We start from the raw sequence: 10,088 nt of genomic DNA, 5'->3' as shown, positions 1-10,088 counted from the left end.
GGTAAAAACCGAGCAGCGCTCAGGTCAGTTGTGTCTAAAATAACCCGTGTCAGTGGAGCTGCTGCAGCACAGGCTTCGCACAAACTTGGGCAAAAAGCAGTTAGAAGCTTTGTGCTAAATTAAACCCAGGATCGAAGCTTTTCAAGCACACGGAGAGCAGGAGGCGAAAGAAACGGGCAGAGGATAAAGAATTTTTATTTCTGTCACTTCATTATGAGTCTGATCATGTTTTGACCTCCTTAAAATCTTCTGAAGGAAAAGCAAGGAGGCACACGCAGTCACACAAATCCAAGTTCTGGGGCTAACATCCAAGGCTCCACGTAAGAATTAGGTCATGACTTGAAAGAGATCTGCTGGAGTCTGTCGGAGTAATAGGATTAAAAAAACAAATACTAACATCCCTGCCCTGGTTCCCTATTACTTCCCTTCAGAGCATAAGCCAAGTGGGTACGAATATTTTTGTAAAATGATTTCTCACTCCTTGTGCCATTTCAAGTTCGAGGTTGTTCAGCAGCTCCAAGTTAAAAGCAGAAGGTTGCTGTTTCGCACTTGCTAAAATCTGCTTGCTTTAAGCCCAAAACTGTAATTAAAAAACCAAAACAAAATAAAGCAATATCTCCCACAGGGGTGAGGGAGCCGGACTCACGGAGCCGGGTACTGCAGTGTCCGATCCTGCAGCCTTTTTCCGGCTGGAGGTGCGGAGGTACCGCGGGGCAGCGCTCAGGGATCCGCGGCGTTGCGCGCAGGCGCCTCCCCCCGCGGCGCGGTGCGGTGGGCCGGCCCGGGTTCTCCAACCCCCCCGCGCCCGCGACGTCGGCCGGCCCAGCGGCGCGGCCCGCCCCCCGCGGAGGGAGACGCCATTGCGGGTTGTTTGTGCAGGCGGCGGCGGAGGGAGGCGGCGCTGCGGCCGCGGCCTCTTTCCCCGCGGCGATCATGTCCACCCCGGCGCGGCGCAGGCTGATGCGCGACTTCAAGAGGTGAGCGGGACCCCGGCACGGCGGGGAGCGGGGACCCCGCCCGGGGGCCGGGGCCGGCCTGGCAGCGGGGGACGCGCCGCCCGGCTGCGGGCCTGACCCGGCCGTTTGCGGGGCCGGGGCTCGGGCTCGGGCTCGGGCTCGCCCCGGCCGGGGGAGCCGTCCCCGCGGGCAGCGGCGCGGCGAGGAGCTGCGCGGGGGCGGCGTGTCCCGGGCCGTCCCTCCGGCCCCGCTCCTTTGTGCCGGGGGGGCTGGCACCGGAGCCGCCCGTCCCCGGGTCCTCTCCCCCTGGCTGCCGCGGGGCCGGAGCGCTCCGAGCCGGCGGCTTCGCCCATCGCCGCCTCGGGGAGCGGGGCTGGGAGGGGGAGCGGGGGGGTCCCGCCCGGCAGGGCCGGCTTTGTGCCGCCCGCTTCACCCGTGCGCCGACGGCTGGGGGCGTCTGAGGATAAAAGTTGAAGCGGAGCCTCCAAAACAAGGGCAGGGCCCGGGTCCGGGGAGCCTCTCCGGGGGCGGTGCGGCGGGGGCTGCGCTGGGGGCCGGGTCAGGTGTGAGTGTCCCGGGGTGCCCTCGCCCTGCGGGGCCCGGCGGAGCGGGGCCGGGTGTTCGTGCCGTGCTCCCGCTGCCCCCGCTCCTCGCACAAGCTTTTGGCCCGGTGTTCCCAAGAGACCGGGCCGTGCTGGCGCTTGGGGCTTGCTGGGCTGACGGGCTCTGAAAATAAGCGCAGTCCGGGGCGGACATCTCAAAATGAAGCGCAAAGAATTAGCAAACGCTTGATTTGTCTGTATGTAATAGAAAACGTAAAATGGCCTTTAATGTTTTTGTGCGCATGCTATTCTGTCTAAGGTTTTCAATCAAGACTCTCCTGTATAACATACACAAACTGCTAAAGACGCAGTTATTAGTTGCACTCTTTTAAATGTTAATGACTGAACCACAGACTCTAGAATAATTTATTTCCAGTCTGACATGTAAACACACTTAGAATAGTGTGGAAAAAGGCGGGGGGGGGTCTTTTGTAAGCTTTACAATAATGTCGTGTGATTTCCCTGGACTGGAGTCGCTCATAAGTTGTTGGAGGTGAGTCAGCTTTGATAGTGACTCTTTTTTTAGCGTAGCTGTGTTAGACTAGTATCTGAAAATACATCAGTAAACAGTTGACGCGTGTTGTAGTTGCTTTACGTGACTGCATGTAAAACTATAGCACTAAAAGCCTGATTTGTGAATCTGCCAAAAGTTGGAGGTTTTCGAGATGTGGAGCCTGTCTCCTCTGTTGTATTTGGGTGTTGTTGTTTGCTAAGCAGGTGTTGCTTGATTCCTGTTCAAATCAAAAGAGGATACTCAGTCTTTTGTGTTTGCTTACACAGATGACATGAACCGGTGTGTTTCATTTTTTTTTTAGGGTGAGGAACTAAGTAATTTTTCAGGATTGCAATCAGACACGTTTTTTGTGATTATATAATCTTAGAAGGACTGGTTTAATAATTTTGAAATGTAAGGTGGAGAGAAGACTTGATAGCTGTGGAAAATTATAACTAAATAAATGCAAAGAAAATCAAATTTATTTATCAAATATATGACAACTTTAATACCCCAAAGCTTATGCAACTTTTTTACGTCATATTTTTACTTTTCTCTTTCCTACTGTAAGTTATATTTTTGTTTAGCCTTATATTACTTGTATAATACCTAATACTGAAAAAGCAGACTGTGTGCTGTGAACTCTGATTCACTTTATTAAATACGAACTTATTTTGCATACTGTGACTGTCAAGAGCAGCAAAGAGAGAAACAGTTTGACAGATTTTGTATCTCATATAATTTGTTGGGCAAAACCAAAAGAAAACCAAGTTAATTATTTTTTAATTTTTGCTGTTGGAAAAGAGGCTCTGAACACATTTTCCCTGGCTGTTAGAGATTTCCAGGCCTCATTTGGATCGGTCTAATTTCTAGTCCTTGCCACCACCTTTCAGTAGTTGGAGCCTTTGACAGCAGGGTGCATGTGAGCTTTTTAAATTGATCTAAAAACCAAATCCATCCTTCAGATGCATTAGTCCGGCTGAACGCTTGGGCATTACTGCTGGCGTGCAGCCCGGCTGTCACACAGTGAGAAGCCCCGTTCCTCCTCTACCTGCCCAAAATAGTCGGCGGCTTATGCTGTTGATACTAAGCTGGCTGGACTGGGTGTGCTGGGGGAGTGGGGATGTGAACACGGAGATCAGAGGCAACCCGAGCAATGTTCTGGCTGCGCCCCAGTGTCTGCCCTGAACAAACCTGCATTTGCACACCCACCATAATTAGAATTTGTCCCTTGGTCTGCAGGGCTTTCAGTGGCAACTTGTTCATAAGGGTGTACTGTGATGTGGTCAAACCCCATGTTAACATTAAAGGATTGCTTTTGGAGCAAGGGCAGTGGCTTCATTTTCTTTATTCTTGCAAAATTCAGGAGACTGAATAAGTGGGGTGGGTGAGAGCAGTCACTGAAGGGGTTTTATTGGGCAAATTGCAGAAGGAGGGTATCTCAATCCTGTTCTTTGATTGCGATATATATATTGTGTATGGTCCAGGTTGATGTGGCTTTCAATAAGTAACGTGCTTTTCCCTAGTCCAAGGATTAAGGAACTAAAAATCTAAAATGCTTCCACGATTACTTTAGATACCAACACGTTTGTTGAAGTGGGAAGAGGGAGCAGTACGCAGGTTTCCCCCCGCTCTCCCTTTTGAATCAATCGGCTTGCCAGTCAGAATAAGCTTGTACCCAATTTAGCCGCATTACGCACGCGTCTCTGGCAGCGCAGGAGCAGCTCTGCTGACAGCCCCGGGCGCTGAGGTGTGCTGCGTGGCACTGCCTGGGCTCGGCGTTCGTTCCCTTCGTCGCACCAGCCGGCAGCAATTGCTCCTCCATTGTTCATGGTGTAATACTGTCAGTCCCAGCTGCACCTGCACTTTAAATTACTCTTGGAGTTAATGCTTTGCTCCCTGCGCACTCAATCTGACCCGTTGGGCTGTTATGCTGTGTTGGCGTAATACATGAGAAAATCTTGATGCGCATCATCTTGGAGGTTTGTCTTTTAGAGTGTTGATAAACTGCATGGAATGCTTTGCGTATTCTGTGATTTGGAATGAGAACATATTTACCAAATGTGGATATTGCTGTTAAATTATACTTGCAGGTGGGAGTATTTCATTGATATAAAGCTTGTCATTCTATATTTGTAATTCTTAGATTGCAAGAAGACCCTCCTGTGGGTGTCAGTGGTGCACCATCTGAGAATAATATAATGCAATGGAATGCAGTTATATTTGGGTAAGAGTTTTTGATCACTATAAAAAATTCTGTATCAAAGGGCTAAATATTATGAAACCTGGGGTTTGTTTTTACAATTATTCTTTTATGTACATAAAGTTGGGAGACTTAGAAAAATGACCAAGCTGTTGCAGTAAACATCTGGTTTTAGGGGTAACACAGAACACATAGGAAAGAAAAAATTAAAATATGGGGGGGTTTTCATTGTTGAATAAAGCTTGCATATGGCTTAATAAATAGGTTAGACTGTGTAGGAGTTGGGTTATGAAAAAGCAGGCTTTCTCTTTAAAGTACATAAGAGCCGCATGTTCTCAGCCATTAAATCCAGATGTATTAGCAGTGATTGGATTGATTCCCAGCAGAACAAGGTCCAGGTTCTGTCTAGGAAGTTACATTACACATCCTACAGACCAGGAACTGCCTCAGTATCCTTCATAAAACTGAAGTATGCTTGCTAGTAATTTGCTCATTAAGTCCCATCTGGTCACGTCATGGCATATATTTTGTTTGCAATGCGATAAAGTAGATATCTGGACTAGCAGATTAGCTATGGGAACGTGTCTTAGATAAAACAAAGCTCTTAGGGGTTGCATTTGGATACTTGGGGAGGATGAGAAAGAAGAGATGCATTTGTTGTGCCTGTTTAGGTAATGATCATTTTTAACTGGAGTTTATTTTTAAAACCTTTCAGGCCAGAAGGGACACCTTTTGAAGATGGTAAGCCACTAACTTTTATATCCTCTGTCATTCTTATAAGTATTACCAGTGTTAACATTGTTCTGTTTTGAAAAAAAAAATAGATGTTATCTGTATATAATTTGAAACAAACTAAGCAAGCAAGTGAAGGAGTAAGGTCTTGTTGGCTGTAAAAATACGTATTTGGATGTAAGCAGTGCCTTGTCACAGTGGCTGATGGTTAGAAAGCTGCGAAGAAATGCTTGTACCAAGAGCTGTTTATACAGATACACCAGGGCTTTTAGTGGGGGAGGTTGGTCTGATGCTGCCAGATGTGTTTTCACATCTCCGTAGCTAAGCACAAGAAGACAGGGTGCTGTTCTGGTTTCTTCTTTGTGGCATGTTTGATTCATCTCTGTTCTCTTAATGAAGAACAGGTGAAAGATCTTGAATTGTTTCAAATATAGAACTCAGTGAGGGGGAGGGAGGGAATACCAAATTTGTACATAAACATGAAAGTTGGTGTGTAATGAACCTCCCTTAGGCATATGAGGAATAATGAGTTTAATAATTATACTATTATTGCAGTAATCAGCAGCAGATGGGTTTTTCTCTGTGTTGGGTTGGAGCAGTTACAGTAAATTATTCACTGATCCATAATAAAGGTTTTCAGTGAATCAGTCATGAGCTCCAAAGACTGAGTTTGCTGATTATGAAATTCCAGTGTTTCTTTGCTGGCACCACCGTGCTGCCTTAATGAAACGCCTTAAAGTCACCGAAGTCCCTGGAACTGGCATGTTGGGTCACAGAAAAAGGGAGGAGGGGTTTGGAGTTGGGGTGGAATAATTGATGTTGGATCTGGCTGCGTTTGCCTTGTGTACTGTGAGGCTCCAAGCTTCCAGCTGCTGCTGCTGCTGGGTTTATTATATCGCTATGTAGTAGTTCCGTAGTTCCATTATCACTTGAAATACATTAAAAGAAACCAGACTCAGTGTCATTTGTGTATATAATGGTGAGAAGAAATATCGATCATGTGGCACGTAAATTAACTTATGTTGTATATATTGCTGGAGGTGTTTTGTTGTTCTTAGTTGCCTGATGGTACTTATGTTTGTTTGGACAGGTACTTTTAAACTAGTAATAGAATTTTCAGAAGAATATCCAAATAAGCCTCCAACTGTTAGGTTTTTATCAAAAATGTTCCATCCAAATGGTGAGTAAATAATTTTTATTTAGCCATAATACCCATTAAATATTACAGCGTGGTCATGTATTCTGCAAAGCTCCAGAATGCCTAACAACTCTCCATCTCTCTTCATTGCCGTCTCCTAAGGAGATGTCTGGGACAGCAACTGCTTGATGAAAAATTAAGAATTATGATGCTATAAGGAGCAGCTCTCTGTCTCTTTCTAATCGATACACAGCTTCGGTAGCAAAGCCTGTGAGCATTTGCAGCAGCTGCACTTAGCTTGGTTTAGAGGGGTGATTCTGGTTGCAGATTCCTTCCCCCTTCTATTTCACAGCAGTCGGGTCCTGTGTTGGAGTGGGGAACTGACTGAGCCAAATGTTATTTATTTGTCAGGTGAGATTTCAGCCAAGTCCATGCCCTCGTTTGGTTCACTGTACCAACCAGTACTAGCTCAGGGCAGAAGGTGAGAACGTGCAGTCGTAGGGGAGCGCAGCTGATCCAAACCCCACGATGAGGGCAGCGTTATGGGGAGAGTGCTGTGGTTCCTGCTCCAGCACTTTCTTGCATGCAGAAAACACAAACCGTGCCTTTTGCTTTTCCCAGTGACTCTGTAGCAAAGATGGGTATAGACTGGAGGGCTGAAGCGTAAGCCCATTGCAGCATTTCTTGTAGCTCGAGCCCTCTTTGAACAGGGGTAACCTTGGCTTCTGTTCGGTGACTTTCTAGGCCGTGCTGTTTAACCATTCATCTGGCACGTAAAACGCATGCCAGTGTGCCTCTGACAAGGTTTTCGTAATTTGTTGGGTTTTGTTGGCGTGAACAGGCTACAAGACTGGGGTGTAGGAGTTTGAGTGGCAAATCTGATTCATACAGGCTCTTGTATTAAAATGACAAGGCACAATGGTTTTAAAGTAAAGGAGGGGAGATTCAGGCTAGACATGAGGAAGAAATATTTTACACTGAGGGTGGTGAGAGCCTGGCCCAGGTTGCCCAGAGGGGTGGTGGATGCCCCATCCCTGGAGACATCCCAGGCCAGGCTGGACGGGGCTCTGACCAACCTGGTCTGGGTGAAGATGTCCCTGCTTATGGCAGGGGTGGCACTGGATGAGCTTTGAAGGTCCCTTCCAACCCAAATCATTCTATAATTCTGTGATTCTACTGAGAGGTATCTAGACAGCAGTAGGGTTTCAGGCACTTTGCGGTATTTTCTATTATCTGCCTTAGTGTCTCTCATAGTTAGTGTAGAGTGTGTGAAAACAGGGCACGGACTCCCTCTGTTCAGTGTGTGAGTCCCTTCAGACTCCACGGTCTTCGGCTGGTGCCGTGGATTCCATTCCTGCACTAAATGTCTCGCTGGGAAGTCACACCAGAGGAGCAAGAAACCAAGTCTACCAGTTCTGTGCTAATGCCACAGTCTTCAGACTTTCCTTCTTTTCCTCTGAAGCATTCTGTTACTTCCTTCAAAATACAAGTCAGACTACAGGAGATTGTGAGACATAACTGCTGTCCTCTTTCCGAAAGCGTTAATTTAAGCACAGACTGAATCGGAACAGTAACTCTGCCTTGAGCAGTATGTAATGAATAAACTATAAAATAAATCTGATAGTTTCTAAATGATATCTGTGTTGTATTTACAGTTTATGCGGATGGTAGCATATGTTTAGATATTCTTCAGAATCGTTGGAGTCCAACATACGATGTTTCATCTATTTTAACTTCAATTCAGGTAAGTTTGCATCTATTTTGGCAAATAATTATGTTGTTGTTATCTTTGTTCCAGAATACACAGCTCAGTGATGTGGCTAGCAGGTATCTGGATCAAGGGGACTTCAAATACGTGTGAGCTAAGCAGTAGTTTTTTACATCAAATAGAGGCCATGGTGCTGACCTATGTAACTACTAATTTTGAGCTACAAAACTGCTATTATATGGTTTTTTTATGGGAAGACAGTTAGGGATTTTGATTCCTTTTTAACTGTTTTTGTAAAGGTAGGACATCAGATGTAGAAATTTGCTTGGTGTTTGAAACGCTGTAACCTTTAGCATGAAGCCTTGCCCTAGGAAGTCCTCAAGGAGACAATACTGCTGAAACTTGCTTTACTTGGAATAAGTGGCCTGGCACGGCAAAAATGCACATTTTCTTTTCTCCTGCGTGGTTGTTTTTCTACAGTGAAGTTTTATAGGAGGCATCTTAAACCCCTCTTTAGTCCTGAATGACAATAGTACTGTAAATGCTAAATAATCAATTAGCATCATACTGCTAACTGGCAAAAATGACCATGTATCTGTTAGGTTTGTAAACCTAGAAGTGCACACAGTGCTAATGCTTCTGCAGTGTGTAATTTGAGGTTCAGCAGTGTAATTATGGGTGTCTAACCATGACTTTAACTGTTCTTTTTTTCAACTGGGCTCTTGTGAGTCATGTCTGCCTCCTGAAACACATGTGATTTGAAAGCTCTAAGTTGATTTTTTTTTTTTTTTTCCCTGATTTAAAATGTGTTGGTTTGTCTCACATTTTGTTTTCCCCTTTTTACAGTCTCTACTTGATGAACCTAATCCAAACAGTCCAGCAAACAGTCAGGCGGCACAACTCTACCAGGAGAACAAACGTGAATATGAGAAAAGAGTTTCAGCTATTGTCGAACAAAGTTGGAATGATTCGTAACAGCTGCTCTGTTACTCTCCCTCCTCATAATCATTATGTACAATTTAATTTTCAGTATAAAGGCTACCAGAAATTTCAAGTGCCACAGTTCTAAGAATTTGCATAAAAACTCATTTGCAACCAAAATTAAGCCCTCCAGTTTAGGAAACTTAAAAGCTTGTGTATCCTGATTAACGTACTTTTTATTGCATGGTATGAACTAAGTTATTGCTACATAAATTTGTAATATATCCTGTTTGTATTTTTTTTCCAAGTGTATAATGTTGGTGTGGAGTTTTCATGACAGAATATACACATTTTGTAAATCTGTACTTTTTCAAATATTGAATGCCTTATTTTTGAATTCTTTAGATTTTTAATTGGAGAAAAGCACTTAACAAAGTTTTTATATATAAATATTTCATGTAAAACTGTTAAATACATAACCTTAGTGCAAGACATTCTGCTTTCGCTCTGTATCTCTTTCAAAGGACTCGTTTTTAGTCCATTTTCCCTTTTGCTACACGCTAGTTATACCACGCACTTTACAAACAGAAAAGTTAATCCAAGATGTAACTGTCTTCACTGGATGGTTCTGCTTCTGCACCAGCACTTGATTCTGTGTCCTCAGTTGTATGAGGAAGAGCAATGTTGGCAGGTGCCAACTTAAAAATGGAGCAGCAGATGTAACTGTTTTGTTAGAAGTCCCACTTTAAACCAACGACAGAGTTGCAAACAGGACCTGGATGACCAGGCTTGATGATCATGTATTCTAATAACTTTTATTTTTCAGGGAGATTGTATTTTACCAAGTTGTAAAATGTTGTCATCTAAATCTATCCTATATTCACATACTGCTACTATAATATAGTTTTTAATCTTACTATCTAATATCTAATTATTATGAAATAATTAAAGAGGTGTCCCATTAGTTTCCCTTGGGGTAGGGAAAAAAATTAATCACCAACAGAAGGAAACGTCTGCAGATTAGTGGAGTTATTCCTTGGATCTTGGCTGTGTACCACATGGCCAGGTCTTGTGTCTGTCACAGAGGTTCCACGTAGTCTTAAATTGCCAATTTTAAAGAAGTTTGGGGTTGTTTTTGGAAATGCCAATGTGGTCACTTCTTACTGTATTCTGTAAGCCAGGCTGGATGACTACAGGAAAGAATTAGAGCTTTTTTTTTTTTTTTTTTTTTTTTTTCTCCCAGCAGCAAAATTGTAATCCTGCTGTCATAATTCCAACCAGCATTATGTGTGTATTAAGATCCCCCCAAATCCCAGACCAGAAAAATACAGCTCG

General features: G+C 44.4%; 1 protein-coding gene across 2 annotated transcripts; it reads left to right on the top strand.

The window, feature by feature from the left end:
• Positions 1-831: 831 nt before the first annotated feature.
• Positions 832-9,672, top strand: UBE2B (ubiquitin conjugating enzyme E2 B). 2 transcript variants are annotated; one of them, XM_065644256.1, is made up of 6 exons: positions 832-977; positions 4,198-4,278; positions 4,970-4,995; positions 6,077-6,166; positions 7,780-7,868; positions 8,679-9,672. In XM_065644256.1, the coding sequence occupies exons 1-6, from the start codon at positions 934-936 to the stop codon at positions 8,805-8,807; spliced, it is 459 nt and encodes a 152-aa protein (XP_065500328.1). In that variant the 5' UTR covers positions 832-933; the 3' UTR covers positions 8,808-9,672. The 2 variants fall into 2 exon arrangements, with proteins under 2 accessions (XP_065500328.1, XP_065500329.1); XM_065644257.1 differs by lacking the exon at positions 6,077-6,166.
• The last annotated feature ends 416 nt before the right edge of the window (positions 9,673-10,088 follow it).

Source organism: Caloenas nicobarica, chromosome 13 (assembly GCF_036013445.1).
Source record: "Caloenas nicobarica isolate bCalNic1 chromosome 13, bCalNic1.hap1, whole genome shotgun sequence".
Classification (NCBI taxonomy): domain Eukaryota; kingdom Metazoa; phylum Chordata; class Aves; order Columbiformes; family Columbidae; genus Caloenas; species Caloenas nicobarica.
Note: the sequence above shows the minus strand (reverse complement) of the source record. Positions and strands in the feature narration are given on the sequence as shown.

Excerpts from the sequence above, each read along its gene's own strand:
- UBE2B (XM_065644256.1), top strand. The coding sequence starts at position 934 with ATGTCCACCCCGGCGCGGCGCAGGCTGATGCGCGACTTCAAGAG. Across the intron at positions 6,167-7,779 it reads AAAAATGTTCCATCCAAATG|TTTATGCGGATGGTAGCATA; the intron begins GTGAGTAAATAA and ends TTGTATTTACAG. Across the intron at positions 7,869-8,678 it reads CTATTTTAACTTCAATTCAG|TCTCTACTTGATGAACCTAA; the intron begins GTAAGTTTGCAT and ends CCCTTTTTACAG.